The following is a 26,961-nucleotide window of genomic DNA, read 5'->3' as shown; positions in this document are numbered from 1 at the left end:
ATTTCCAGAGGCTGGGGGAGGCTACCCCCACCAACCTGTCACACCTATTTCCAAAGGGAGAGGGTGTAACACCCTGCTCCCAAAGGAAATTCTTTGTTCTGCCTTCCTGGGACTGAGCTGCTCAGACCCCAGGAAGGCAGAACCCTGTCTGTGAGGTGGCAGCAGCTGTAGCTGCATTGCAAGCCTCAGAGAGCTGGTTTGGCACTACTGGGGGTCCATAGTGGAGCCCCCAGGATGCATAGAATTGGTTCCCCAGTACCAGATTTGGAATGGGGGGACAAATCTATGATCTTAGACACCTTACATGGCCATACGCAGAGTTACCATTGTGAAGCTACATATAGGTATTGACCTATGTAGTCCACGCGTGTAATAACGTCCCCGCCCTCACAAAGTCCCGGGAAATGGCCCTGAACTATGTGGGGGCACCTTTGCTAGTGCAAGGGCACCCTCACACTTAGTAACTTTGCACCTTACCTTCAGCAAGTGAAGGTTAGACATATAGGTGACTTATAAGTTACTTAAGTGCAGTGAAAATGGCTGTGAAATAGTGTGTGCACTATTTAACGCAGGCTGCAATGGCAGGCCTGTGGAAGGGTTTGTCTGAGCTCCTTATGGGTGGCAAAAGAAATGCTGCAGCCCATGAGGATCTCCTCGAACCCCAATGCCCTGGGTACCTAGGTATCATATACTAGGGACTTATAAGGGGGGGGGGGGCAGTGTGCCAATTGAAATTGGTAAATGAAGTCACTAGCCTATAGTGACAAATTTAAAAGCAGAGAGAGCATAAACAATGAGGTTCTGGTTAGCAGACCCTCAGTGATACAGTTAGGCACCACACAGGGAACACATTCAGGGTATACATTATGAGCACTGGGGTCCTGCCTGGCAGGATCCCAGTGACACATGGGCAAACACAAACATACATACAGTGAAAATGGGGGTAACATGCCAGGCAAGATGGTACTTTCCTACACAACCCCCCCCCCAAACGAAGGACAATAAGGCTAACCTTGCCCAGATTAGTCTTTATTGTCTAAGTGTAAATATCTGGAGTGGGTACTCCCAGGTCTATGTTCCACTGTATAGTCCATTCCCTGTAGGGATATGGACCACCTCAACAATTTAGGGTTTTCACCTTTCATTTGTTTTAGGCAAAGTAGAGGTGTGTGGTCTGTCTGAACAATAAAGTGAGTACCAAACAGGTATGGTCTCAACTTTTTCAGTGCCCAGACCACAGCAAAGGCCTCCCTCTCTATGGCAGACCAACGCTTTTCTCTAGGGGTCAACCTTCTGCTGATAAAAGCAATAGGTTGATCCTGGCCCTCAGAATTCAGTTGTGATGGTACTGCCCCAACCCCTAATTCAGATGCATCAGTTTGTACAATGAATTTCTTGGAGTAACAAGGGCTTTATAGGACAGGTGCAGAGCACATGGCCTGTTTGAGCTCCTCAAAAGCTTTCTGACAGCTTGCTGTCCACAATACCTTCTTGGGCATTTTCTTGCTAGTGAGATCATTAAAGGGGGCTGCTATGGAGCCATAATTCTTTATGAATCTCCTATAGTACCATGTGAGGCCTAAAAAGGCTCTCACCTGGGTTTGAGTTGTAGGGGGAACCCAATCCATGGTAGTTTGGATTTTCCCCTGTAGTGGTGCAATCTGTTCTCCACCAACCAGGTTGCCCAGATAAACCACTTCCCCCTGCCCTATCTGGCACTTTGAGGCATTGATAGTGAGGCCTGCCTTTTGCAGGGCCTCCAAACCTTTCCATAGGTGGACCAGGTGATCATCCCAGGTTGAGCTAAAGACAGCAATATCATCTAGATATGCTGCACTGAAAGCTTCTAACCCTTGCAGGACTGTGTTCACCAACCTCTGAAAAGTGGCAGGTGCATTTGTCAAACCAAAGGGCATTACTGTGAATTGGTAGTGCCCTCCACTGGTAGAAACTGCAGTCTTGGGTTTAGCATTTTCTGATAGTCTAATCTGCCATTACCCTGCAGTTAGATCAAAAGTGCTTAGATACTTGGCAGAAGCCAGTGTATCTATGAGCTCATCTGCCCTGGGTATAGGGTGAGCATCTGCCTTGGTTACCTGATTGAGCCCTCTGTAATCTACACAAAACCTCATCTCCCCCTTTCCATCTTTGGTGTGAGGTTTTGGTACAAGCACAACTAGGCTAGCCCAGGGGCTTTCTGAAGGCTCAATCACCCCTAAGTCCAACATGTTCTGCACCTCTTGTTTAATGCAGTCCCTGACATGGTCAGGCTGCCTATACATTTTAGTTTTGACAGGCAGCCTGTCTCCAGTATCAATTGTATGTTCACACCAGGATGTTGTACCTGGTACAAGTGAAAAGAGGTCTGAAAACTGACATAAGAGATTGATACAGTTGTCTTTCTGTTCTGAAGTAAGACAATCTGCTAAGACTACTCCCTCCACTAAGCCATCAGCTTCAGTGGTGGAGAAGAGATCAGGGAGAGGGTCACTCTTTTCTCCCTGTCCCTCATCTGTTGCCATGAGCAGGGTGAGATCAGCCCTGTCATAGTAGGGTTTTAGGCGACTGCCATGAATCACCCTAAGGGGACTCCTGGCAGTGCCTAGGTCTACCAAATAGGTAACCTCGCCCTTCTTTTCAACAATTAGATGGGGTCCACTCCATTTGTCCTGGAGTGCTCTTGGGGCCACAGGCTCCAATACCCACACCTTCTGTCCTGGGTGGTACTGAGTCAGGACAGCCTTCAGGTCATGCCATTGCTTTTGTAGCTCCTGGCTGGCCTGAAGGTTTTTACTGGCCTGTTTCATATACTCAGCCATTCTGGATCTTAGGCCAAGTACATAGTCCACTATGTCCTGTTTAGGAGCTCTTAAAGGTTGTTCCCAACCCTCCTTCACAAGAGCAAGTGGACCTCTTACAGGGTGCCCAAAAAGGAGTTCAAAGGGACTGAAGCCCACTCCTTTTTGGGGTACCTCCCTGTAAGCAAAAAGGAGGCAAGGTAACAGGACATCCCATCTCCTTCTGAGGTTTTCAGGGAGTCCCATTATCATACCTTTAAGAGTTTTATTACACCTCTCAACCAGACCATTTGTTTGTGGATGGTAAGGAGTTGTGAACTTGTAAGTCACACCACACTCTTTCCACATTGCTTTTAGGTATGCAGACAGGAAGTTGCTACCTCTGTCTGACACCACTTCCTTAGGAAAACCCACCCTGGAAAAGATTCCCAGGAGGGCCTTTGCCATTGCAGGAGCTGTAGTGGTCCTTAAGGGGATGGCTTCAGGATATCTAGTGGCATGGTCCACTACTAACAAGATAAATCTATTGCCTGAAGCTGTTGGAGGGTCAAGGGGGCCAACTATGTCATGCCCTACCCTTTCAAAGGGCACCCCAACCACTGGAAGTGGAATTAGAGGGGCCTTTGGAGTGCCACCAGTCTTGCCACTGGCCTGGCAGGTCACACAAGAGCGACAAAACTCTTTTGTGTCCTCTGACATATGAGGCCAGTGAAACAAGGGGACAAGTCTTTCCCAAGTTTTCTTCTGGCCCAAATGCCCAGCCAAAGGAATGTCATGAGCCAGGGTGAGAAGAAACTCTCTGTACTGCAAGGGAATGACCAATCTCCTGGCAGCTCCAGGTTTAGGGTCCCTTGACTCTGTGTACAAGAGGTTGTCTTCCCATTACACCCTATGGCTATCACTGACATCCCCATTCTGATGTTTGACAGCTTGCTGTCTCAAACCCTCTAATGTGGGACAGGTTTGCTGTGCCACACTCAGCTCTTCCCTGGCAGGCCCCCTGCACCCAAAAGGTCAGCCGTGTCTGCTGCCAGCTCCTCTGGTGTAGGTTCTGCACAGGGGAGGATTCCTCTTCCTCAAAAGGAGAATCATCTGTAGAGGGAGGGATAGTGGGTTGGGATTTACCCTTTCTACCCCTAGTTTTTGGGAGCACTTGGTCCATTTTTACAGGATCCAAGTTTCCCTGTCCTTTTTGCTTCTTGGCCTGAGCCCTTGTCAAAGCAGAAATATGCCCAGGAATGCCCAGCATTGCTGCATGAGCGTCCAACTCCACTTCTGCCCAAGCTGATGTTTCCAAATCGTTGCCCAGTAAGCAATCTACAGGTAATTCAGTGGCTACCATAACTTTCTTTGGACCAGTAACCCCCCCAGTTGAGATTCACAACAGCCATCAAGTGGCTAAGAGTGTTGTTATGAGCATCAGTCACTTGGTACTGCTGACCAAGTAGGTGTTGATCAGGGTGGACCAGTTTTTCTATCACCATAGTTACACTGGCTCCTGTCTCCCTGTAGGCCTCAACCTCAACGCTGTTGATTAGGGGTAGTTGCTTGTACTTACCTATATTAAGGGGACAAGCAACCAAGGTGGCAAAATCAATGCCACCATTAGAGACTAAAACAGCCTCTGTGGTCTCCCTAACAAGACCAACCCCAACTACAATGCCAATAGTGAGTCCAGGTACACCCTTGGATTGGCTATTAGTAGTAGACTTCCCACCACCACCCCTATTACTAGGGGCACTAGAGGCTGCAGTTGGGGTTGTGGTGGTGGGAGATATGGTGTTTTTCTTTGGACAAGTGGAATCACTTGCCCAATGGCCTTTTACTTTACATAAATAACACCAAGGCTTTTTCTGATTGTTTGAAGAGGATTTGGACCCACCACCCCCAGAGGATTTTTGTGGGCCTGGTGAAGACTCAGGCTATTTACTTTTGTCTCCACCCTTGTCAGAAGACTTACCATCCTTCTAGCCATCCTTGTCACCCCTGTATGAACTTTTCTGTTCACCCTTGTTCTGACCCATTTGTCTGCCTTCTTTCCCAATTCTTGGGGAGAGGTCAGATCTGAGTCTACCAGGTACTGGTGTAACAAATCAGACACACAATTGTTAAGAATATGCTCTCTCAGGATCAGATTATACAGGCTTTCATAGTCAGATACTTTACTGCCATGCAACCAACCCTCCAAGGCCTTCACTGAACAGTCAACAAAATCTGTCCAGTCTTGAGAGGACTCTTTTCTGGTGTCTCTGAACTTAATCCTGTATTGTTCAGTGGTTAAGCCAAATCCATCCAAGAGTGCATCCTTCAAAACTTTGTAGTTATTGGCATCACTTTCCCTGACAGTAAGGAGCCTATCCCTACCCTTTCCAGTGAAAGATAGCCACAAGATAACAGCCCACTGCCTTTGAGGGACCAACTGTACCATACAGGCCCTCTCAAGTGCAGCAAACCACTTATTAATGTCATCCCCCTCTTTGTAAGGGGGTACTATCTTATGCAGGTTTCTGGAATCTTGCCCTCTAACAGGATTACTATCTGAAATACTGCTGCTGCCACCATGGGGAACTAACCCCAATCTCTGTCTTTCCCAATCTATGTCTAGGGATTCCATGTCTAAGGCCAGCTGCTGATGTTTAAGCTTCAGTCTGGTCTCTTCCAACCTCAGCTTTCTGAGTTCCCTTTCCATTAAGTTGGAGGCTTGGGAATGTTTGGACACCGAGGAGATTTGGGAAAATGCAGAGAGAGACATGTCCCTTCCTGGCTGGACCCTAGTAACCTGGCCTCTAGGAGTGAACGATGCCCTACTAATGTGTGACCCTCTAACACTACCAGTGTCACTAGGTGCCCTGCTAGGGGGCAGGACTTTTTAAGAACCCTCCCCAGCATCTTCAGGGAACTCATCTGAGTCTGGCTGGGAAGCCTCCCCTTTTTCTACCCTTTCCTGAGATGGGCCGGAATGGTTCTGGTCATCCTGTAAGAGCAGATTAAAGAGAAACTCTTTTGTTGGATTCTTACCTATGCTTAAACCTCTATCCAGGCAGAGACCCCTCAAACCCTTGTAGTTTAAACTTTTATAAGTTGCCTGAACAACTTTGGAAGTAGCCTCTACTGCAGACATGATAAAAAAAGGGTTAAGACAGAGAGAGAAAAAGTTTTAGAACTTTAGAAAGCACAGAGAAAAAACCTTTTCAAACTTTTGGAAAACTTTTAAAAGTTTTCCGAACTTTTCAGAAACTTAGCAAAACGTTTTAGAATAGAAAAGTAAACTGTTTTGGTTCAATGTACATATACTGAACTATTTGGTGTATCATTTTCTTATGAAAAGCACCAAATGACAAAGTGGTAAAGCAGTTACAAGTACTTATCCCACCGCTGCACCACCAATGAAGGAGGCTGGCCTTGCTTATAGTGGGTACCTTGTGGTACTTACAACCTGTGCCAGGTCCAGTTATCCCTTATCAGTAGAATAGAGGTGTTTCTAGCAGCTTAGGCTGATAGAAGGTAGCTATTGCAAAGCAGCTTAGGCTGAACTAAGAGACATGCAAAGCTCCTGCTATACCACTTATATCATATAGCACAATATCATAAGAAAACACAATACACAGAGGGCCTCATTATGACCCTGGCGGTAGAGAACCGCCAGGGCCAACGGGGGCGGGAGCACCGCCGACAGGCCGGCGGTGCTCCCTTGGGCATTCTGACCGCGGCGCTTTGGCCGCGGTCAGAAAGGGAAAACCGGCGGTCTCCCGCCGGTTTTCCACTGCCCCTAAGAATCCTCCAAGGCGGCGCAGCTCGCTGCGCCGCCGAGGGGATTCTGACAATCCTTACCGCCATCCTGTTCCTGGCGGCTCGCCCGCCAGGAACAGGATGGCGGTAAGGATTGTCGTGGGGCCCCTGGGGGCCCCTGCAGTGCCCATGCCAATGGCATGGGCACTGCAGGGGCCCCCGTAAGAGGGCCCCGCTAGTATTTCACTGTCTGCATAGCAGACAGTGAAATACGCGACGGGTGCAGTAGCACCCGTCGCACCTTCCCACACCGCCGGCTCGATTACGAGCCGGCTTCATGGTGGGAAGGTCGTTTTCCCCTGGGCTGGCGGGCGGCCTTTTGGCGGCCGCCCGCCAGTCCAGGGGAAAACTTGGAATACCCTCCGCGGTCTCTGGACCGCGGAGCGGTACTTTGGAGGGGGGAAGTCTGGCGGGCGGCCTCCACCGCCCGCCAGACTTAGAATGAGGGCCAGAGTTACTAAAAATAAAGGTACTTTATTTTAGTGACAATATGCCAAAAGTATCTCAGAGGATACCCTCACTCAGGAGGTAAGTAATATACACAAATTATATGTACACAAACCAGGTAAGTAACAGTAAGAAAAGTAGCGCAAACCATGTAGAATCACAATACAGGGAGTGCAGAATTATTAGGCAAGTTGTATTTTTGAGGATTAATTTTATTATTGAACAACAACCATGTTCTCAATGAACCCAAAAAACTCATTAATATCAAAGCTGAATATTTTTGGAAGTAGTTTTTAGTTTGTTTTTAGTTTTAGCTATGTTAGGGGGATATCTGTGTGTGCAGGTGACTATTACTGTGCATAATTATTAGGCAACTTAACAAAAAAAAAATATATACCCATTTCAATTATTTATTATTACCAGTGAAACCAATATAACATCTCAACATTCACAAATATACATTTCTGACATTCAAAAACAAAACAAAAACAAATCAGTGACCAATATAGCCACCTTTCTTTGCAAGGACACTCAAAAGCCTGCCATCCATGGATTCTGTCAGTGTTTTGATCTGTTCACCATCAACATTGCGTGCAGCAGCAACCACAGCCTCCCAGACACTGTTCAGAGAGGTGTACTGTTTTCCCTCCTTGTAAATCTCACATTTGATGATGGACCACAGGTTCTCAATGGGGTTCAGATCAGGTGAACAAGGAGGCCATGTCATTAGATTTCCTTCTTTTGTACCCTTTCTTGCCAGCCACGCTGTGGAGTACTTGGACGCGTGTGATGGAGCATTGTCCTGCATGAAAATCATGTTTTTCTTGAAGGATGCAGACTTCTTCCTGTACCACTGCTTGAAGAAGGTGTCTTCCAGGAACTGGCAGTAGGACTGGGAGTTGAGCTTGACTCCATCCTCAACCCGAAAAGGCCCCACAATTTGATGATACCAGCCCAAACCAGTACTCCACCTCCACCTTGCTGGTGTCTGAGTCGGACTGGAGCTCTCTGCCCTTTACCAATCCAGCCACGGGCCCATCCATCTGGCCCATCAAGACTCACTCTCATTTCATCAGTCCATAAAACCTTAGAAAAATCAGTCTTGAGATATTTCTTGGCCCAGTCTTGACGTTTCAGCTTGTGTGTCTTGTTCAGTGGTGGTCGTCTTTCAGCCTTTCTTACCTTGGCCATGTCTCTGAGTATTGCACACCTTATGCTTTTGGGCACTCCAGTGATGTTGCAGCTCTGAAATATGGCCAAACTGGTGGCAAGTGGCATCGTGGCAGCTGCACGCTTGACTTTTCTCAGTTCATGGGCAGTTATTTTGCGCCTTGGTTTTTCCACACGCTTCTTGCGACCCTGTTGACTATTTTGAATGAAACGCTTGATTGTTCGATGATCACGCTTCAGAAGCTTTGCAATTTTAAGAGTGCTGCATCCCTCTGCAAGATATCTCACTATTTTTGACTTTTCTGAGCCTGTCAAGTCCTTCTTTTGACCCATTTTGCCAAAGGAAAGGAAGTTGCCTAATAATTATGCACACCTGATATAGGGTGTTGATGTCATTAGACCACACCCCTTCTCATTACAGAGATGCACATCACCTAATATGCTTAATTGGTAGTAGGCTTTCGAGCCTATACAGCTTGGAGTAAGACAACATGCATAAAGAGGATAATGTGGTCAAAATACTCATTTGCCTAATAATTCTGCACTCCCTGTAGGATGCAATAGGTAAATATAGGTCTAGGGGCAACACAAACCCTGTACTCCAAAAGTGGAATGCGAATCACGAATGGACCCCAGACCTATGGGAGGTTGTGGAGGGTCGCTGGGACTGTAAGAAAACAGTAAGAGTGTCCAGGATACCCCACCCCAAGACCCTGAAAAGTAGGAGTAAAGTTACCCTACTACCCCAGAAAGACAGAATAGTCGTGATAGGGGATTCTGCAAGAACCACAAGCACCAGCAATACACTAAAGACGGATTCCTGGACCTGAGGACCTGTAAAGGAAGGGGACCAAGTCCAAGAGTCACGCAAGTGTCCAGGGGGGGCAGGAGCCCACAAAACCCCAGATGAAGGTGCAAAAGGGCTGTCTCGGTGGAAGAAGCTTAAGATTCTGCAACAACGAAGAGAGCTAGAAACTTCTCCTTTGGATGGAAGATGTGCCGCGGCGTGCTGGAGGTGGCAGAAGTGTTTCCAGGCAGAAATACTGCAAACAAGCCTTGCTAGCTGCAAGAGTTGCAGTTGAGGATTTTGGGTGCTGCTGGGGACCAGGAAGGACCAGGATGTCGCACTTTGGAGGAGGAGACAGAAGGGGTGCTCAGCAAGTCAGAGAGCCCCTGCAGAAGCAGGCAGCACCCACAGAAGTACTGGAACAGGCACTTAGAAGATCTGTAAACTCAGAGTCACAAAAAGAGGGTCCCACGACGTTGGATTTCAACTCAGCGAGTTGGGCAATGCAGGACGGAATGCTGGGGACCCAGGCTAGGCTGTGCACAAAGGAATCCTTGGAAAAGGGCACAGAAGCTGGAGCAGCTGCAAATCACGCAGTACACAGTTTTGCTGTCTGGCGTGGGGAGGCAAGGACTTACCTCCACCAAATTTGGACAGAAGGGCCACTGGAATGTGGGAGACACTTGGACCCAGCTCCTGTGTTCTGGGGACCACGCTCGTCAGGATGAGAGGGGACCCAGAGGACCGGTGATGCATTAGTTTGGTGCCTGCGTTGGCAGGGGGAAGATTCTGTCGACCCACGGGAGATTTAATCTTGCCTTCCAGTCCAGGGTGAAGGCAGACAGCCCTCAGAGCATGCACCACCAGGAAACAGTCGAGAAAGCCGGCAGGATGAGGTGCTACAATGTTGCTGGTTGTCGTCTTGCTACTTTGTTGCGGTTTTGCAGGCGTCCTGGAGCAGTCAGCGGTCGATCCTTGGCAGAAGTCGAAGAGGGAAGTGCAGAGGAACTCTGGTGAGCTCTTGCATTCGTTATCTGAGGAATAGCCCAGAGGAGAGACCCTAAATAGCCAGAAAAGGAGGTTTGGCTACTAAGAAAGGATGCTTGGCTACTGAAAGAGGTAAGCACCTATCAGGAGGGGTCTCTGACGTCACCTGCTGGCACTGGCCACTCAAAGCAGTCCATTGTGCCCCAACACCTCTGAATCCAAGATGGCAGAGGTCTGGGACACACTGGAGGAGCTCTGGGCACCTCTTGTGGGAGGTACTGGTCAGGGGAGTGGTCACTCCCCTTTCCTTTGTCCAGTTTCACGCCAGAGCAGGGCTGGGGGATCCCTGAACCGGTGTAGACTGGCTTATGCAGAGAGGGGCACCATCTGTGCCCATCAAAGCATTTCCAGAGGCTGGGAGAGGCTACTCCTCCCCAGCTCTTCACACCTATTTCCAAAGGGAAAGGGTGTAACATCCTCTCTCAGAGGAAATCCTTTGATCTGCCTTCCTGGAACTGGGCTGCCCAGACCGCAGGGGGGCAGAAACCTGTCTGAGGGGTTGGCAGCAGCAGCAGCTGCAGTGGAAACCCCTGAAAGGCAGTTTGGCAGTACCCGGCTTCTGTGCTAGAGACCCGGGGGATCATGGAATTGTCCCCCTAATACCAGAATGGTATTGGGATGACAATTCCATGACCCTAGACATGTTACATGGCCATGTTCGGAGGTACCATTGTGACGCTACACATAGGTAGTGACCTATGTGTAGTGCACGCGAGTATTGGTGTCCCCGCACTCACAAAGTCCGGGGAATTTGCCCAGGACAGTGTGGGGGCACCTTGGCTAGTGCCAGGGTGCCCACACACTAAGTAACTAGGCACCTAACCTTCACCAAGTGAGGGTTAGACATATAGATGACTTATAAGTTACTTACTTGCAGTGAAAAATGGCTGTGAAATAACGTGAATGTTATTTCACTCAGGCTGCAGTGGCAGTCCTGTGTAAGAATTGTCTGAGCTCCCTGTGGGTGGCAAAAGAAATGCTGCAGCCCATAGGGATCTCCTGGAACCCCAATACCCTGGGCACCTAGGTACCATATACAAGGGAATTATATGGGTGTTCCAGTGTGCCAATGAGAATTGGTAAAATTAGTCACTAGACTGCAGTGACAATTTTAGAAAGCAGAGAGAGCATAAACACTGAGGTTCTGGTTAGCAGAGCCTCAGTGATACAGTTAGGCACCACACAGGGAACACACACAGGGCATACATTATGAGCACTGGGGTCCTGTCTGGCAGGATCCCAGTGACACATGGGCAAAAACAAACATACATACAGTGAAAATGGGGGTAACATGCCAGGCAAGATGGTACTTTCCTACACTGGTAAGCAAAGCTTCAGTGACACAGTCAAGCACCACTGACAGCACACACATTAGGCCACAAACTATGAGCACTGGGGTCCTGGCTAACAGGATCCCAGTGAGACAGGCAAAACACACTGGCATATGGGGTTTTCACAATGAGCACTGGGGTTCTGGCTAGCAGGATCCCAGTGACACAGTAAAAACACACTGACACACACTCACAAGCAGGCCAAAAGTGGGGGTAACCATGCTAGAAAGAGGCTACTTTTTCACATAATCTCCCCTCCCCCCAAACAAAGGACAATAAAGCTAACCTTGGCCAGTTGAGACTTTATTGTCTAAGTGGTGATAAGTGGAGAGTAGATCTGCAATAGAGCAGTTACTCCCTTTATCATCCACTGTATGATTACTTTCCTGTGGGGATGTAAACCACCATGTTTGGAGATTTTTACCTAACCAACAGTGTGAGTGTACATTTACAGAGTTCCTATTAGTATGTTTTAAAGTTGGGCAGTGGGATTGGTCCACTGGGCCTATGTCAAATGCAGTAAATGCTAAACAGGGATGCTGTCTCAATAAAGCCATACCTGAGCAAAAACTTTGTCCATATGACTGTAAGAGAGAACAGGGTTGCTGTTTCTCTTTAGTTGGAGCAGGGCAGGCTGCTGTCCTATAAGCTCCACACTAGGACAGGGCTGCTGTCCTAAGTGTTTAGAGGCAGTGCAGGGCTGCTGCACTAAAGTTTCTCTGGGAGGGCTGGGGGGATGCTCCATATTTAGTAAAATGGTGCAATTTTGCACATCTGGATTAGTAGTTCCACAGAGAGGTACTTTTACCTCTGGGAGTCCAGCTGTGGTAGGCGTCTTTCTCTCCTTTGCTTTTTCATTTCACAATGCATGGGTCCTAAAGTCTACCTCAGCCCAACCTGAGGCCTCTATGTCGTTTCCCAGGAGACAACCTACAGGTAAGCTAGGTGATTCCACCACCTGCTTAGGGCCAGTAACTCCACCCCAACTAAGTTAAACTACAGCTAAGGGGAGAGACTGAATGGAGTTATTGACATCAGTAACTTGGTACTTCTGTCCAAGAAGGTGTTGTGCAGGTGACACCAAGTTTCCAGTCACCAAAGTGATACTGGCACCTGTGTCCCTGTAGGTCTGGGCCTCAACACCATTTACTAAGATTGACTGCCTGTACTTGTCCATGTTAAGAGGACAAGCAGCCAAGGTGGCAAGGCCCATGCCACCAGGCGTGACAGAAACTGTCTTGGGACTGTCTTCTATTATGGTCCCAAAAGTGAACCCAACTACACCGTGAGTTTTACTATTGCCAGTAGTCCCACCACTATTACCACTACTGATAGGGGCACTAGAGTTTGATGTATTAGTGGTGGTAGGCTCAGGGGCTTTACCTGGGCAGGACTTATCCCCTGGCCAATTACCTTCACCTCTGCAACTATAGCACCAAGGCCTTTTCTGATTGTGTGAAGAGTGAGAAGAAGATGAAGACGTTTTATCCCCATCCCCAGAGGCGTGTTTTGGACCTGAAGAAGGATCATTGTGCTTACTTTTATCCCCATGCTTGTCCTGAGATTTTTAACCATTTTTCTTTTTGTTGTCTTTGTTACCCCCTGTATAAGCTTTTCTGCTCACCCTTGTTCTGACCCATTTGTCTGCCTTCTTTCCCAATTCTTGGGGAGAGGTCAGATCTGAGTCCACAAGATACTGATGCAACAAATCCGACACACTATTATTCAATACATGCCCTCTCAGACTCAAGTTATATAGACTTTCATACTCAATCACCTTACTACCATTTAACCAACCTTCTAGGGCCTTCACTGAACATTCTACAAAATCTGTCCAATCCTGCGATGACTCCTTTCTGGTCTCTCTGAACTTTATCCTGTATTGTTCAGTGGTTAAGCCCAGACCGTCTAAGAGTGCACTTATAAGAATGTGATAGTTATCTGCACCATCCTCTCTGACAATAAGGAGTCTGTCCCTCCCCCTGCCAGAGAAAGATAGCCACAGGATAGCAGCCCACTGAACATGAGGGACCCTCTAAACTTTACAGGCCCTCTCAAGTGCAGCAAACCATTTATATATGTCATCTCCATCGTTGTAAGGAGGGACAACTTTATGCAGATTCCTAGAGTCAAATGAAGGTTCCCTAACATTTGAATTTCTGAAACTGCTGCTGCCACCATGGGGAACTAACCCCAAACCCTGCCTTTCCTTTTCCACAGCCAGGGATTCCTTGTCTAAGGCAAACTGTTGCTGCTGTAGCCTCAGTCTGGCCTCCTCTAACCTCAGCTTTCTGAGTTCCCTATCTAGGGACTGGTCCTCAGGGTTAGAATTGTGGGATACGTCTAAAACGGAAGTAACATGGGAATGTGCAGAGGCTGATCTTTCTCTAACTGGAGTCACTCTTGTGAACTGGCCTCTAGGAGTGAAGGGAGCCCTACTAGTGTGTGAACCCCTCCCACTCCTAGTTATAGTAGGGGGCCTGTTAACAGAAAGATCAGTGGAAGGACCCTCCCCAGGATTATCAGTGTGCTCCTCAGAGCCTGCCTGGTTGGAATCTTCCTTCACCCCCTCCTCTGTCTGATCTGGACCAGTGCTGAGTCCCTGGTCATCTTGGAGGAGAAGATTTAAGAGGAACTCCTTATTGGGGTTCTTACCAATCCCTAAACTTCTTTCAATACAGAGACCCCTCAAACTTTTAAAATGTAAATTCTCATAGGTAGTTTTTACAACTCTAGGGGTAGCTTCTACAGAAAACACATTGAAAGAGAAAAAGTTTAGGAAAGTGAGTAAAAAGTTAGTAGACTAACAGAGCTAACTTTTTAGAGAAAAGAAGAAAACGTTTCAAAAACTTTGTAAAACTTTTGCAGAGTTAAAAGAACTTTTTAGAAAAGTTAGAAATTACTTCTAGGCATTTATTATGTATGCTCTAAGTATTGGAGCAAGCTTTTCTTGTGAAAAGCACTAGTAACAAAGTGGTAAAGCAATTGCAAGTACTTATCCCACCGCTGCACCACAAATGTAGGAGGCTGGCCTGGTTTGTAGCGGGTACCTTGGGTACTTACACCTTACACCAGGTCCAGTTATCCCTTATTAGCAGGGCAGCTTAGGGTGAGCTAGGAGACATGCAAAGTTCTTGTAATACCACTTATAGTTACACAGTACTTATACACAAGTAAAGACAATACTCACTGTTACCAAAAATAAAGGTAGTTTATTTGGGTGACTCAAGGCCAAAAATATCTTGGAGGCAATACTCCTTCTGGAGGTAAGTATTATACACAATATATACACTAAGCACCAAAATAAGGTAAGTAATTAGACACACGATAGTGCAAACAATGCAATGGAAGAAAACAGGTCTAGGGGCAACACAAACCATATACTAAGAAAGTGGAATGCGAATCACAAATTCCCCCCTAGACAAGTGTAGTGTGTGCAGAATCACTTGGAGAGTAAAATTACAGTAAAGGTAAGTACATTACCCCACCCCAGAGCCCAGAAAAGCAGGAGTAAAGTAATGCAAGTTTCCTTAGGACACACTACAAATTGTGATTAGAGTTGTTGCAAGAACCAAGGAAGACTGCAAACAATAAATGGTGGATTCCTGGACTTGAAGACCTGCAAAGGAAGGAGACCAAGTCCAGAAGTCGAAAGAAGTTTCAGGAAGGACAGGAGCCCCTGCCAACCCAGAAAAGAGTGCAAAAGAAGACTGCAGATATGCACCCAAGGAAGATGTCAGTGGGTTCCTGCGTGATGCACTGGGTGTCCCACGGAGAGAAGTTGGATGTAGGTGAGTTTTGGCACTGGATTCCTCCAACAAGCATTGGTTCCAGCAAAGTTGCGTTTTGCATCAAAAGGGCGCTATCTGGACCAAGGAGGGACCTGGGGGCCTCGACTCTGCGTGAGGAGGAAGAGGGGGTTCTCAGCACCTCAGGGAGCCCTCAGAACACAAGATAGCACCCACGGGAGTCCCAGGACACAGGGGCCAAGGAGGTGCAAAATGCGGTTGGCGCAGGACTACAAAAGAAGGTCCCACACCACTGGAGAACAACTCAGCAAGTTGAGCATCGCAGGATAGAGTGCTGGCGGCCTGGGCCAGGCTGTGCATGAAGGAATTTTGCAAATAGTGCACAGAGGCCTCAAGAGGTGAAGAAGATGCGGTGCACAAGGGAACTGTCATTCTCAGGGAAGGCAAGCTCTTACCTCCTCCAAATTGGGACAGCAGGACCTCAGGACAGTCTGTGTCGATGGGGTCCACCCTCTGTGTTCCAAGGAGCATGCTCGTCACCAGGAGAGGAGTCCCAGAGAACCGGTTGTTGGTAACTCCGAATATGGCCATGTAAGGTGTCTAACAACTGGGAATTGTACCCTAATAATTCTTTTTTGATCATCTGTATGTTATTAGCCAGTACTTAGCCACTCCATTTGATTAGTTGATGGTGTAACTCCATGGTCTCTCTCTCTTTGTTTAGTTGATGACATGAGGTCCGGGGATTTTTTTTGATTAACAAATGCTGTATTTCCACCACAGACTCTGAATGATGTAATCAGTCTCAAATACCTTTGGATGATAAAATTGGTTTTAACCTCTTCTCTTGGTAGATATTGTCACTCCCTAATAGAGAACACATTTTCGCTTGATCTTGCTTGATTTGTGCTCATTCACTCTCTTCTTTCTTTTTGATATACAGAGCATTCAGTACCTGTGCACAAGCTGCTTTTCCTGTTGCTCTTCCTGCTCGGAGTGTTTCTCTGGTCCTTGCTAGAGTACTGCATTCACCGCTTCGTCTTTCACATGAATGCTCCTGCCCGCAGCTACCTCCTCATCACCCTGCACTTCCTGCTCCATGGACTGCACCACAAGGTAAGGTTGAAAGGCGGCACAGAGCCCAGCGAGGGGCAGTGGGAGACCATAGAGGTGTGAAGATGTGGAAGAACAGGTAAACTCTGCATTCTATCTCATCATTAACCCATCTCCCTACTTTACATGCTGCTTGGAGGTCACACACGGTAAGTGCGATATGGGAGGAAAGTTGTTGAGTGGACAGGAGGTGGGATTGCTGTAGGATACTGAACAGTAAAGATGCGTGGACTGAGTAATAGCTTCACCATGCAATATCAATCAAGCATCATCAACTAAATATACATCTTGTCAAAGGTGACACTGCAGGTCACAGTTGCTAGTATCAGACCACAATAACAATATGTTGTTATTTGTATTGTATTGTACTGTAACTGGATTTATATAACGCTTACTACCCCTGATGAGGCATCTAAGTGCTTTTCAGAGAGTAGCACGCTACTCCAGAATGCAAAAGGGTTAATGGTTGATTAGTATAGGGAAATATGAGTACAGTATTAGTATTAGTGTGAGTTGATTTCAGCAGAGGATATGTGAGTTTGTTAGCAGGTTTGAATAGAATAATAAAGGGATAGAGGAGGGAAGAATCCAGAAGTGTTAATAGGGGATTTATAGTAATAGGATGAGGCTAGGGATGAGTAAAGGAGAGATGGAGGAGGGAATAGTCTGTAGAAAGGGGTTAGGTAGATCATAGTAGTAGAAGGGGTTTTGGATGAGTCAAAGGTGAGATAAGTGAGGGAGAATTTAGTAGGGTTGTTAGCGAGATCATAGTAGTAAACTGAAGCTCGGGTGAGCCAGGAGTGGTAGAGGAGGTAAGAGCTTAGGCAGAGTGATTTTGGATATCATTTTAGTAGAATGGGTTTGGGATAAGTCAGAGAGTGGGGATAGAGGATAGATTGATACAGGTATATGGTGATGGGGAGACAGAGTACAGCTTACGATAGAGTAATTATTTATCGACAAACCAAGTGCTGCAGGCACATAGGCAGTGAATGCCTCCCATACACAGCAATCAGTGACCTTGCAGGCTTCAGGATGCAAGCAGAGCAGATGCAACATGTGCTGCAGCAATGCAGACTCCCTTCACTCAGCACAGGTTCAACAACCTAATCAGCTCAGGTAGAAGACGTTTATATCTCCGCACACTTAGAACAAGTGCAGCATGTCCAGAAGGGAAGCTAGCTTTACACTCGTGCACAACCAATATAGCTCAGAGAGCACCCCTCACACACAAGGATAGGTGCGAAACATGCAGAAACTTTGCAAGCTTCCCTCAAAGGTTATAGGTGCACAATAGGCAGCAGGTGGCTTTACACAGAGAACAGGTAAAGTGCATTCAGGAGCACTGCAAAGATTCCATCATAAGGTACTACAAAATCCAGTTTGGTTTATTGCCCTACTATCCTGTCAAATTCCTCCAGCAAAAGAAATATCAGAATACAGGTCCAGCAGTGAAAGCTTCTTGTGATCCTGCGCCTGCTAACTCCAACCCAGCTTCTGGTTCATAACTTGTAGATCACCGCCAGAGCAGTAAAATCTGTGCTGTATTAGTGTTGTGACAAGTTAACACTATGAGTCATCTATTCCCCTTAGTGGTCACCCGGATCATACACTTATGTGTTCCTAAATCAGGAGTCTCCACTTAGGTTCAATGAAAATCCTTCTGATCACTAATATTCTTAGACATGTAGTAATAACTACATCAGACATGATTATATTAGTGGCCACCATTTGCAATATTACCAGCAGTGACCACCTCCATGCTTCAAGCAGTGTTGCCAGCAGTATTGTAAAAAATACTTTGTCAATGTGGAATGCCTCTACATGGGTAATAGATAACAGCCATTCCTGCAATGAATCTAGCACCAAGTTAATACTATGAGTAATAGTCTCCATAACACTGTTTGATTTTTATCACTCAAATATCAACTTTAAATATCTTTTAGAAATATAATGGTTTTTCTCCAAACATCAGCATATGAATTCTGAAAATACACACATTTTCATTTCAAATACATGCTTTTTAATTTTGGCATACATATATTAAATCAACCAAGCAAAAGCTTCTAATTTACTTCACTGGGCTGCACACAGGAGAGGTACTCGGTGCTTAATTTGTGATAGAATGAGTGCTGGTGCCTGAAATCCTGCTCAGAACCTCACAGCCAGTGTAATTATGCATTGTCGCATGGTAAACCAAGGCTGGTAGTTTTAAAACCACCTCATACCTATTTAACCTACTACAGGACACTCCCTCTCCTGTTATTTCACCTTGCAGGTTCCTGCTATCTTCTCTTGTGATGGTTTTGCTGCCCTTCTCTTCGTCCATCTTTCCGAACTGTGTAATTTCCCTCTCTTGCACTCTGTAAAAAAACAAGCATATGCAATGCAATAGGTCTCGCGTTTGCTCGAGTTAGAGCTATTAGCGTTGTAAATTCCCAACTGGGCTTTTCTTGCCACAAAAATTGAAAATTAAAATTAAAACGGTTGACATAAGCAAGCCATTTAAAAGCGCTACGGCCACCGTGAGTGCGAAGGAGAGACACAAAAGTAAAAAGAAGCAGTCAAATGTATCAGCAAACGTGCAATTATCCATATAACAAGGTCGATGGCCAAGGTGGTAACAAAATCGCCCCAAGTAGGTACAAACATAAAACATTTACCAATGATGATAAAGGATTTTTGAAAGACAAGCCCATGAATGAGTGATAGTGATGGGCGTGCGGTGGGCGTGGTTAAAAGCCCACAGATAGATTACTACACGAGAGTGCTTTGGAGCTCAACCTAATGAGGTGGCAAAATAAGTGCTGGTCCCCAAGAATAAGTGCCGGTGGCATCCCCACTGGCAACCACTGGCTTAAATTAAGCACTGTAATTACTTGAAGGTAGCTAGCGAGCTATCAGCAGCTCACGAGCTACATGTTGGAGAAGCCTGCCCTAAGTCATTAAATGCACAATATCTAGCTCAGAATTAAGGAAATCCTAGTCACACACTTTTCAGTCTTTATCTAGTTAGGCTGATGTAAGCCCTTCTCACTTCCCACAGCATGAACTAGGGCACAGTGGAGATGTCAAGTTAAAGTGGGTAGAGCACACAGAATGAAGAAACATAAATATCTTACAGTGTAATTAATTTTCTCTTAGATGAGGCATTTCACACTGGTCCAGGCAACAATTTAAGGAACTCTTGAACAATCTCAAGTTCCGAAGATGTTGAGACTTTACATTCCAGCTCCTCATTTTCTAGTTTGAGCTAGCAGGACAAGCAGGTGCCCTGGTCATTTAAAAATTTCAACCACAACCAATCGTTCATGAGATACAGCCCTGTATCATTCCATATCCCCAGAAGACCCAATATGTATGCTAGCCCAAGTCTATGACCAATAGTACTCACCTTTGTAGAAATTTCAAATGAACAGAACATCAACCAGACATGGGAACCTTCTCAAACTACTAATTTAAGTTAGCAAATAAGGAGTGGGAACTTAAAGAAAACGGATTCCCCTTTCAGGCTTGCAATGGATCAATGCAGGTTCTCACATAGTTTGCTACAAGGGCAGTGCTGGATCATCACAAATGCAGTTCTTGAACACAACCTGCATTTCCTGTGCCCCGTTCAGTCACATACAGCCAGACTGCAAGATGCTGCGCACCCTAGTTGAGGTCACTTATTTCAGGTGCTGTTTACCCAGATCTTCACTCATCTGGGCCTAGTCCGTTGACGTGGTGGTCCGAGTAACTGTTCTTCTCACTAGCCACTCCAACAGCTCAACCTCCAGGGCGGGGTACAACAGCAACATCTCCGGTGTTCTAGACTAGTGAGTAGAGCAAGGCAGGTTGTGCTCATCTTGGTCGGGCACCTTCATCTGAGTGCAATGGGAATATAATGAAATGGCTCTGGAGTGTCACTTCGTACACAGTACTGGGAGCACTGACAGGAAGCCGGGGCCTATAAAAATATATACACCTACAAAAATCAGGCTCTGACTAATCAGTACAATGCACATCTTTACAGACTTTTCCACAAATGGTGGGGAGGACACAGTCAGTAAAGTGCCAAGGAGATGTTTCTTGGGGGAGAGAGAGACTGGTCACACGTCTCGGGTTGGGTCTACCTGCGTTTCAATGCACTATCAGCCCATCCCAAAGAAGTAGGCTACAGCAGGGTCATCTTTGGGGGTGGTGCAATCGGTGCAGCCGCATTGAGCGCTGACCTTTGGTGGAGGGTCCTGACCTCAGGGGGAGGGGGGTTATGTTCAGTAATAACTTACGATTTAAAAACACCTGCTGCAGAGTTCCTTATGCATCTACCTTGAAAATGTCACGATAAATAATGCGATTAATGGTCCTGCTAGGGAGAGATTAGAGTTTAGTCTAGGGGCAGTTTTGTCTCACCATAATGTTGTGCAGAGGGTTAATATGCCTGAAACATACCGTGCAGATCACGGATCTATATTTTATGTGGATAGCTGAGTGGATTACTGCTTTTGTCACAGAGATCCTTTAGTTACCACAGCTCATAAGATCTAACCCGAAAACAAAACAGCGACTATTACAAACTGTCATCAAAGAGCTGCATGCAAACTGCATAATATAGGTTAGGACATTATGGGGGTCATTCTGACCCTGGCGGCCGGTGACCGCCAGGGTCACCGACCACGGGAGCACCGCCAACAGGCTGGCGGTGCTCCGAGGGCATTCTGACCGCGGCGGTTCAGCCGCGGCCAGAAAGGGTAAACCGGCGGTCTCCCGCCGGTTTACCACTGCCCTTGTGAATCCTCCATGGCTGCGGAGCGTGCTCCTCAGCCATGGGGATTCTGACACCCCCTACCGCCATCCTGTTCCACATTAGCAACTACGCCGGCTCAATTCTGAGCCGGCGTCCTCGTTGAAGGGGCATTTCCTCTGGGCCGGCGGGCGCTCTTTTGGAGAGCGCCCGCCGGCCCAGAGGAAATGTCTGAATGGCCGCCGCGGTCTTTTGACCGCGGTGCAGTCATTCAGCGGCGGTACCTTGGTGGACGGCCTCCGCCGTCCGCCAAGGTCAAAATGACCCCCTATGTTTTTCCCCAGTCTTTCTTTGCCTATTTCTCACCTTGCGAAAAAGAGTTTGTTTGGATAGATATACATTTTTATTAGGAAAGCCAGCCTTTACCAGTGCTTTAAAAAAAACCAAATGTATGTGAGTTTGGAGTTATGGGGCATTTCTGCCCAGTGGTAGTGAGGGAATCTGAGGAGGTGGTTATGGGTAAGGAGGCGAAACCGGGCGCCACCAGCTCTAAAGCCGGCCCTGGGATACAGATTGCCATTTCTTTGTAGATTGGGCATCACACAACTCAGATTCCTTGAGAATGGTACCTTATTGTAGGTACTTCTGAAAGCAGAACTGGTCATTAAATTCAGTCCAGTAAGATCATAGGGAAGGGCAACAGGCCAGGTGGAACCAAGGGTCAAACTGGGGGCCAAAAGCAGTCATGGCAAAAACATAAATATCCGCCCTATATTACATTAAATCAATACAGGTTTTAGTCCAGCTTCTACAGAGGATTTTAAGAGGAGGATGAACTATCTCTTCACAAATTTTTTTTTTTAAATCGCCTCATTTCTCTCTCTTTCCCTCTCTCGCTCCCCTTTTTTTTTTGCCATCAGCAATTTTAGACAGCTTTGCCTCATCGTCTGCCCAGATAAAGCGAGGCATATTTAAGAGCCCCTAGCACCATTCCAACGCCACATTAGCGTCATTTTTTTACATTAGTGTGGCATTAGAAGGCCAAAAATGTAGCGCCATATTTACAAAGTGGCTCAATGCATGATTGTGCTACTTTGTAACACTTTGCGCTACATTATGCCTGCGCCAGGCATAATGTACGCAAAGGGGGCGTTCCCCCGTTGGGGGGGGGGGAGGCAAAAAAATGGCACAAGGAAATCGACATTTTTTGGGCACTTTTAATGCCTGCTCAGAGCAGGCGTTAAAAGGAGGCTTCCATTGCTTACAATGGGCCTCTGCATGGTTTTCAGGACTAGCATCAGAATGTTTTACACTAATCCTGCAAAGCGCCAGACTAGCATAAAAAATTCAGACGCTAGTCCCCTAGCTACCACCATGGTGCACCATATTTTAAATACGTTGCACACATGGTGGCTTTAGGGGGACACTCAGGGGTGCAATAAAAGTGGCGCTGAACTGTGTGCAGCCCCACTTTTCTTAAATATGCCCAGGAGTTTCTACACCATGTAGTCACAAGATGTATGTCATACCTGTCAATCTCCCGACTCAAAAATAAGGGGGAAGGCAGGCATTTAAGAGGGTGATCTCATTACGATGAATGGAGAATAAACACTTTTTGGTGGATGATATACTTTTGAAAAGCATGTCATTTAATTGAAGTTTGTGAAGACATGTTTTTCAGGCAGGTGAATGCAGGTAAAAAAGGGATGACACCCGCCAAATGTGGGTGGATTGGCAGGTATTGGGGTGTGCACAGCAGATCATTGTGCCTGTGGTAGGAGGGCATTAAGTGCGAAAAAAAGAACGCCTGCAAGCCACACCTCTTGCTATTTCTGATCATATCCGAGCACCGAGTGGTCTCCTTAACTAGCTTTTTTACCTCCAGTCGCCCTTCTGCCCAATTCATTAAGGCTGCCAAAGTATATATATATATATCTAGTCAGAAAATACGGCAAGAATGTAGGACAGAAAGTCAAGATAGATTAGAAGCGTGCATGGCAGTTAGGAAAGGGGGTCTCTCCTTTTACTTGGCCTCACTATTTCATCAGAATCTGTATTAGTCCATTTCTCCATATTTCTAATGAGGCTGCTACCGAAAGTACTGCTTCTGATTGGGCTTTTAACAATGTGAACCCCGATATCATGTGGATTTGGTGTCTGATTTGCTGCTCCAAGTGAGATACCAGGGTGAAGATGAAATGTTTAATGTCATTATGAGAAATGTTCCAATCTAGTCTCACCTTGGAGAGGTTCCTTTTCATGACTGGATTGACAACAAAGCTGTCTGTAATGCCTCTTTCTACCAATTCCTGAAAATACACATTGATTTGGCTTTGGCTCTGCCCAGAATAGTAATTTTCTCTCACTTCAAGCCATTATCTGTTTGATGTATTATTTCACCTCTGAGTGCTTGCATTGCAATACACTAGGACCTTTTTCAGTGGCGGCTGCCACAAATCTCAAGGGGAGGTTTGGATGGGGATGGGGAAAACAATCAAATACAAAATACATTTTGAAAAACTTACCTGGCCACCGCCGGCCGCCTCTTTCCTCTTCCCTCTTCCCTCCCGATGGTGTTGGTGTCCCAGCAGGCCCTAGGACACCAGCACAGGCTCCCCATGCAATCCTGATGCTGCTCTCATGCTATACCCAGCATGAGAGCGGTGTCAGGATTGGTTCTAGCGGTTTCTTCTGCCGCTCAGACAGTGCACTGGAGTCTGTGCTGTTTCTCCAACCCGGCTGTGCAACACAGCTGGGTTGGAGAAACCTAAGTGTGCATGTCAGTTTGGCTGGCCTAAGACGGCTGGCCAAACTGACATGCACACTTAAGTGCACTCACTCCACTCCTCCTTCCCCCTCCATAGTAAAATATTGTTTTATTTTTTAGCTGCTGGGTCTTAGCCAGTGGGGTGCCGCTCCTCCGCCATTGTGGATGATCCACCCCAACTGTTTTACATCTCAAGAGCACACAGAATCATTACCCATTAAATTCTTTGTCATAGAAGTGCTGTATAAAGAAAGCAAACATTTTTGTGATTTACACTTCGAACCATAAATTCCTCCCCTTGGGAACACTCCTAGACTTCATGGATTTGTCTGAATGGATCCCAAACATTTTTTTAGCATTGTTCCCGCGTGCCAGGAAGTGGAGTTGTGTGTCTCCACATGGCTTCATCTCGCCCCGGAAGTGACACCTGGGCCACATAAATGTGCCACCCTCGCACCATCCTAACTCGCTAGAATCAGTTCCTTTTTTTCACGCCTTTTGCTGCAGAGTGAGATCTTGCTTCCTCAACTTTTTTGTCATATTGACGTGCTTTGTCAAACGGTTCCTTTACAGTGTGTGGTGGGGCATGTAGCCCCCAAATACTACAGAGTTTAAACCTTGCAAGGACTGTCAAGCTAGACTCTTTCAGCTGATTTGTTAATTGGGCCACCTTTTAATCTGTTATGACTCAGTCCTGGAGTTTTGAGTTTGAATTCTTGTACTGTCTGATTCACCTGACAGAGTGTGACTACAGACTGGTCCATCCATGCTGCTTATGGGGCTACCCTCTACCCCAAACTGGGGTAAGTTTACGTCAGAAACCAGTGACCTTTTACCACATACTGATGGGCAGGCTTTTCCATTTTCCATTTTCAGTCTTGTTATGTCTGTTTGTCAGTCTTTCACTTTTGCCACCATCATGTTTGCAGTGTATACAGTGACCATGCCTTTTAAATTAATCCCAAGTGTGTTTTTCACCCACATGAAAAAAGAGTTTTTAACAATCATAGTTTGATCTTCTTCCTTGCTCCTGTCGATCACCAATGTGTCGTCCCCTGGTTGTAGGTCTGCTTAAGAGTGTGCAGGCATTAGTATGTTGAGAATCACTTAGCATGTTACTATGTCCTCTTTATAATGTTTAGGGATATTCTGGTCCTGATGAAGGCCGCAGGATCTGGGTGGGGAAACAATGGTCATATCATATAGACCACAATAAAGGAAGTAGAGGCCATTACTACACTCAGGCGTCCATGTATAGTATTACTAAAATATTAAGGGGCATATTTATGAGCCCCTAGTGCCACAGGAGTGTCACTTTTCGTGACGCTCCAGTGGTGCAATGCCCTGTGCCTTATTTACAAGGTGGCGTTAAGCCACTTTTTGTGGCTTAACGCCACCGTGTAAATATGGCCCCTTCACACGCAGCACTTTGTGTGGAAGGGGCGTGCAACGGGTGTTGCTGTGGGTGTGCCACAGCAACATCCATTGCATTCTGACGGTGCCTCAGATTTATGAGTTTTCGTAAACCTGAAGCAGCGCTAAAAACTAACGCAACCCCAGGGGTGGCGTTAGCAAAACTCAACAAGGAGGAATACTTTTATTTCTCCTTGTTTTTTGCTTTTTCTATGTGTGCTTCACTCTGCAGCACGCATGGAAAGAGCAAAATGCCGGACATGATTGTTTATGTGCGGGAAGGTGTCCCTTCCTGCACATAAACAATCATTTGAAAATGACGCTTTGGCACTTCTGTGTGTGTTCCATTCTGCAGCACACATAGAAGTGCCAAATCACTATTAGTGATTGTCTAAGTGCAGGAAGGGACACCTATATTAACGAAACATATTAAGAATCAACCCCCCTCAACACAGAAATCCTTGCACGATGGTGCAAGGATGCCTGTGTTGGCGTCAAGCAGCTCAATTTAGCCACAGCACAGAGGCTAACACAGTGGTGCGCCGTATTCAATTAAATATGGCGCATCCCTGTGTTGTGAAAATGACGGAGTGCAGCGTTGCCAATTTTGGCACATCGTCGCACTCTGTCATTTTCCTTTAAATATGGGCCTAAATGTTTTTTAACCTTATCAGGGTATTAACTAGTTTCTATGTGGTTACACCATAGAACATTGTATTTCCCTTCAACCCTAAAATACCTAGGAGCTCATAGACATCCGCTGAGCCCACTCTAATGCACTGTCATTCTAGGGTGATGGGTTCAATGATAAAACATACCACAAAATTCTGAGGGTGAGGTCCGCTTTATAACGTTAGTGGGTTAGGCATGGGGGGTCACGGAGTTGGCCTCTTGACTTATTCTGCTTAGGGGGCTCTTACCTTGTTTGACTGATGAAAATTATGATAGGCTCATCAGTATAGTCTCCTTTTCCCCTATTTTGTTTGATGAAGGACTGTCACAAACAGATTTCTGTGACACACTCCCACCATTTATGTCTTTGGTGCCTAGAGTCTTCGCACACCCCCAAGTCTTGCAGGGACTGCGCCAGGATTAAACCTAAAGTGATTCAGGTCCACAAAGCCAAGCTCAAAGTCAACACGCATAAGGAAAGTCAAAGGGGAGGATGCAGAAGGATTCTTATTCTTAAGGCCCTTAGTGTGAAAGTCCCTCTTCCCTTTGCAAGTTGTCAGGTAAGTCCAAATAGAAAAAGAAACATACAAAGTTGAAGCATGACTTAGAGGTCTGGTCCATATGCATACGCCATATGAGTCTATTTACAGTTGTCCTTTGATGCTTCTGACTCTCAAAACAGTCTTTATCACAGTCATAACCTCAGCTTGTCACGTGACTCATCTACAGGCTCTTTCTGTTCATCAACCACATATCACCTTCTCTTTGGACAGACTGGTCTTCCATACTAGAGCAGCATGTTTGGTGGTAGTTGTGACAGCCTTTCATGCTAGATATTGCCTTCTGGCATTTTTTGCTCCACCTCCTGCCTCAAAAGAGGAAGAGATATCCAGTGTTTGGACCCTAAAAGAGCTTCAGCTTTCACATTAATTGTACCAAAGACCATTGGATGGACGATCAGCTCTTTGTCTGACTTTAGGAGCAAAAAATGATAAGGTGGTGCAGAAAAGGACCATATTAAGGTGGAGAAGTCTCTGTAAAAGGTTTATAATGAGGTGGTGAAGGAGGCTGGAATGGTTTGTAGTGGGTACAAAAGTTACTTACACCTTATATCAGGTCCAGTTATCCCTTATTAGTGAAATGTAGTCAGTG

At 46.3% G+C, this 26,961-nt stretch overlaps 1 protein-coding gene across 1 annotated transcript in view; it reads left to right on the top strand.

The window, feature by feature from the left end:
• The window catches only part of FA2H (fatty acid 2-hydroxylase), a 604,197-nt gene that overhangs the window by 561,724 nt on the left and 15,512 nt on the right, over positions 1-26,961 (top strand). The window contains exon 5 of the mRNA XM_069217631.1: positions 16,062-16,234. Coding sequence (XP_069073732.1) covers positions 16,062-16,234 — 173 coding nt within the window. The remainder of the gene's footprint in view (positions 1-16,061; positions 16,235-26,961) is intronic.

This window comes from Pleurodeles waltl, chromosome 12 (genome assembly GCF_031143425.1).
Source record: "Pleurodeles waltl isolate 20211129_DDA chromosome 12, aPleWal1.hap1.20221129, whole genome shotgun sequence".
Taxonomy (NCBI): domain Eukaryota; kingdom Metazoa; phylum Chordata; class Amphibia; order Caudata; family Salamandridae; genus Pleurodeles; species Pleurodeles waltl.
The sequence above is the reverse complement of the archived record's forward strand: the minus strand, read 5'-3'. Positions and strand labels throughout refer to the sequence as shown.